Here is a 4,620-nt window from a genome sequence, read left to right as displayed (position 1 = left end):
AATTTGTTATTTGACAGTTTAAAATAGTTAGTTTCACTTGTTGTGAAATATGAAATTGAAATTGGAATAACCGAATTCTGTTTCAATGAGTGAAATGCGTAAATGGGTTCTTGAAATTATTGAAATCAGTTTTTGAGAGGATTGAAATCTAGCTTTAGGTTCAAATAAACAGTTTCACTCGTTGTGAAAAATGACACCGGAATTATTTGAATAAATGAAACCAGTTAGTAAAAATTTAAAATTGCTTATGACACTCTTTTGAAATACCAAGTTTCACTCTTTAGTGAAATGTGTTTTTGAAAGGAGTCAAATGTTTTTTAAGAAAACAAATCAGCTCTATGAAAGTTGAAAAATAAATAGTTTCACTCTTTTGGGAAATATGAAACTATATAAATTAGTTTTTTCCGAATGTGTGGAATTAGATTAAAAAGTGAAAATCTATTTATCAAACTATTGAAATCAAACTTGAATGGAATAAGTTTCATTGAAATTCAAATATGTGTTATAAAAGATTTTAAATTAAATTAAAGTGAGAGAGGTTGATCCTTTGAACAAAATAAGCTGACCTTGCTATGTATGTGCTTCTGTACATGTGTGAAGTGTACGTGACTCAGGCATGCGTGTAAAGCGGGTGTTGTGGTTGGAATCACGTGCGTGGCCTAGCAAGTCAAATCACATGAGTGGGTCCAAGCTGGTGAAATACAGAGGCTTAAATGAAGGTAATAGTGGAATACATAGATACAACTTCTGAGGTGGCAAGATTTTATTGGTTGGGGAACCACCGGTAGCTCCAAGCTCCGGTAAAAAGGACTTTGCGGGCACCGGTCGGCCTTGCCATGGCCGACTGGCCAGAACCCAATCGGCTTCAGCTAGGCGGACTGCAGACGCTCGGTTCAGCGCGCACACTGCTCCGCCGCACGCGCCCTTGTCCCGACAGCGTCCGTCCGATCCGGCGACGTGTCGATCGCACGGCCCAGCGGCACGCGCTACCCCTCCTCGTCGCCAACCGCCACGTGCCTTCCTCCCTCCTCCGGTTATATAAAAGCCCGCTCTCCCTCGGCACAGCACGCTTGCTGCTTCAACCACCATCACCTGCTCTGCCCCGCTCCTCCCACCCCAGAGAATTAACAAAGCAATCTTATCCTGCCTTTGCCCTCCCTCCCCTCCCCTTTCCTCCACTTGCAGCACCAGCACCAGCATCAGCATCAGAGAGAGAGAGAGAGAGAGAGAGATTGAGGGGCACTGTCACCATGGAGTATGAGAGGATACACAAGGTTCAGGTAGTGCTAATTTTCTTTGCTCTGTGTATTTATCCGTGTTCATCCATGGCGGTGTCAAGTCATCACTGTTTCCATCCACAACGTTGTGCTACTAGCAGCATTTGGGTTTCCATCCACAACAAAGATACCACTAAATCTTTTTTCTATCAGAGGGGAGTATCTCTGTTCATGAGTTGCTAGCACTGTGTCAAAGCAGTTTCCAGCATTGAGAACTGTAGTGCATTGCGCGTTTATGGGGCTTTGGATTGGATTTGTTGTCCCATGGGTAACATGGCAGGCACTACACTAACACTATAGTATAGGGTCACCTTCTTTTCTTTTCTTCTTCTTTCCCTTTCCCTGTATGGCCATGCTTTGCTGCTCCATGCCCAGAGTGGGGGCTCGGTTCATTCTCCAGTGTGCGAGTGAGTGAGTGAGTGAGTGAGTGAGCTCAGTGAGGTTTGATGTTGGTGGGAAGAGGTTCACTCTGCTCTCTCTGCTCACACCATCGCACCCCAATGGCAGCTTCGCTAGCAGCAGCGGAGCAGTCAACCCCTCCCTCCTCTGCGGAGGAAACCAAGGCACAGATTTCTGCAGCCAATCCATCGCCACAAATTCCCACACATTCATAGGATCAGTTTTACTGAAATTAACAGCACATTTACTTATGGATCAATGTGTTAGCGCCCCTGATTTTGATTTGTGTGGGTGTGATTGGGATGCAGATGGGGGTCATGTCTCCGACGAAGCTGAGGATGAAGCTGCTGGGGATGGGATCCCATCCCCATCCCCATCCCCACGGAGCCGCCAGCAAGGACGAGGCGGCCAGCAAGTCGCCGTCCAGGCTCCACGCCGACGACCACCCCAAGAACAGCCTCCTGCCGCAGGAGCTCGACGAGGGCTCCTCGGAGTACCACAAGGACCGCTCGGATTCTTCTTCCCGGTCGCGCTCCAGCGGGAGCCACGGCAGGTCTGCTGCTCACTCCGGCAATGGCGGCAGCTTCGAGTTCCACATGGAGGAGAGGGCGGCGGTGGCCGGCCTCGGGCCCTTCTTCAGGCAGGTGCCGTCCAAGTGGAACGACGCGGAGAAGTGGATCGCCGGGAGGCACGTCGTGCACTCCAACCCCATATTCTCCAAGAAGGCGGCTGCCTCCGTGCACGGCCACAGCGGCGTCGGCGGAGGCTGCGTCCGCGTCGTGCCGGAGTCTGCGGCGCCGCAGTCGGAAACGAAGAAGACGAGCGGCGGCAGCGCGCTGACAGAGCTGCCGCGGTCGCCCTCGCCCTCGTCGTCTTCGCTGGCGTCGGTGACCGGGCCGGCGAGCAAGCAGCGTCGCGACACGAAGCTCCGCACCCAGGTGGGCGCCCCGGCGGTGGCGCAGTCGTCGTCGGTGTCGATGAGGGACGTCGGCACGGAGATGACGCCGATCGCCAGCCAGGAGCAGTCCAGGAGCGGCACCCCGGCCGGCGCCGCCACGCCGTCCCTCAGCCCGCTCTGCTCGGTGCCGGCCTCGCCGTCCGCGTCCGAGCGGGAGCTGCAGATCAGGACGCGCCGGGAGATCGCCGCGCTCGGGCTGCAGCTGGGCAAGATGAGCATCGCGTCCTGGGCCAGCAAGGAGGACCGCATCCGCACCTCGCCGGACAAGAGCACCGGCGAAGAAGACGAAGCCAGCAAGGAGGAGTTCGAAGCTCGAGCCGCGGCATGGGCAGAGTCCAAGAAGTGCAAACTCGCATCAAGGCACGAGCAGAATCTCCACATTTTAATCCTGATTCTTGTGCCTGATTGTTTCATTCAAACACAGCATTTTCTTCTGAATCTTATCTTATTTTGTTTTGGTCATGATGGTTCAGATATCAGAGGAAGGAGGTGAAGATTCAGGAGTGGGAGAACTGCCAGAAATCCAAATTCGAAGCCAAGATGAGGCATGCAGAGGTCAGCTTCCATCTGAACTCCTAAACTTGTTACATTCTCCTGACAAAACTGTGAAACAAATCCCAGCTGTGTGTCAACAAATTCTGATCATGCATTGTATCAAGTTACAGAATGTAATTGTGCAAAAAATTCATTTCAGGTGCAGGCCGATCAAATGAAGGCGAGGGCGAAGAACAGCCTGACCAAGAGGCTGTCCACATTGAGCCACAAGGTGGAGGGAAAGCAGGCGAGGGTCGAGGCGAGGCGGAACCGGCGGGCGGTTCGGCTGGCGCGGCAGGTGGAGCGCATCCGGAAGACCGGCCGCGTGCCGTCCCGGTTCCGGTGCTGCAGCTGGTTCCTCTGCTGAAAACCAAGCAAAATTCAGATTGCCTCTGAAATGCAGCCTGACTGAAAGAAGAAGCCTGATGGTCTCAGTGCAAGCCTCTGGGACAAGATGTACATGAAATTATTTGAATCGATGTGCTGTAGGTGTTGTTTTGCTCTGTAGTCTGTACAATCTGAATGGCTGTGACCTGAGCTACAGTGGCATGTTGCCATTGATAACATGAGCTAATGTTAATTGCCTGCTAAGTGCTGACTAATGTACTGAGAACTTTAAATCATCTTTTTTTTCTAACTTGGTAGTAATTGTAGAAAAAGGAAAAATATGACATTTTATCAAGAAAAGATATATATTAATTGGTCAGCTCAAGAGTGGAATCTGGCTTGCTTGCTGCTTTGCCATAAGCCATTTTGGTCTGAGACTGCATTAGCCCATGATAGCTCAAAATCAAAGGAAAAAAGACTAGCTAACACAAAGATAAACCTTCAAGAACCCACCAGAATATTCAGACTAAGACACCTTCTCGAACTTGTAAATTCATCCACATTTCTGGCCGCAACCTAACGTTTCCAAATTTCTTGTGAAAAAATTCAGGGCCTCTTTGAATCGCAGGATTCTCAAAATGCAGGAATAGGAAAAATACATGGTTGAAATGGAATGTCCTTTCGAATCCTGTAGAATTAGAAAACCGTAGGAATTTTATACCAAACAGTGTTTGATACCACATGAGAAACAAAGAAATTGAGCAAAGAGCTTTCAGTGGATGGAAAATTTCTTCCAAAATAGTGTGCAGAACAACCCTTACAAACTTTTTTCTAACGTTTCCATTCCTAAGGATTCAAATCCTCCAAAAATTCGATGGAATTACTTTGAATCAAAGGAGCCCCCGGTATTCCGAACAAGGTCTGAGTAGTAGTTAACAAATTATCACTCATAGGCATCCTAAGCAGGAGCCTGACAGCATTAGTAGTACCACTACATGCCTGGTGCTGGCTAATAGGGACATAGGGTGGTATTTTGGCCCTTCAATAGCCTGCCCTTTTGGCATGCATGGAACTATGTTTTGGTCTAACATACTCCCTTTCCTAAATATAAGTCTTTTTAGACAT

General features: G+C 49.2%; 1 protein-coding gene across 1 annotated transcript; it reads left to right on the top strand.

Moving 5' to 3' along the window:
* The first annotated feature begins 746 nt into the window (after positions 1-746).
* On the top strand, positions 747-3,824 carry LOC119307303. Its single transcript, XM_037583380.1, has 4 exons — positions 747-1,280; positions 1,985-2,994; positions 3,108-3,189; positions 3,329-3,824. Exons 1-4 carry the CDS (start codon positions 837-839, stop codon positions 3,533-3,535), a joined length of 1,743 nt encoding a protein of 580 aa, XP_037439277.1. The 5' UTR covers positions 747-836; the 3' UTR covers positions 3,536-3,824.
* The last annotated feature ends 796 nt before the right edge of the window (positions 3,825-4,620 follow it).

Source organism: Triticum dicoccoides, chromosome 5B (assembly GCF_002162155.2).
Source record: "Triticum dicoccoides isolate Atlit2015 ecotype Zavitan chromosome 5B, WEW_v2.0, whole genome shotgun sequence".
Classification (NCBI taxonomy): domain Eukaryota; kingdom Viridiplantae; phylum Streptophyta; class Magnoliopsida; order Poales; family Poaceae; genus Triticum; species Triticum dicoccoides.
The sequence above is the reverse complement of the archived record's forward strand: the minus strand, read 5'-3'. Positions and strand labels throughout refer to the sequence as shown.

What these genes read in the sequence shown, in the direction of transcription:
- LOC119307303 (XM_037583380.1), top strand. Translation starts at nt 837, where the DNA reads ATGGCCGACTGGCCAGAACCCAATCGGCTTCAGCTAGGCGGACTGCAG. An exon ending in AGAGGATACACAAGGTTCAG is followed by an intron (nt 1,281 to 1,984) that starts GTAGTGCTAATT and finishes ATTGGGATGCAG; the next exon opens with ATGGGGGTCATGTCTCCGAC. An exon ending in CCAAGATGAGGCATGCAGAG is followed by an intron (nt 3,190 to 3,328) that starts GTCAGCTTCCAT and finishes AATTCATTTCAG; the next exon opens with GTGCAGGCCGATCAAATGAA.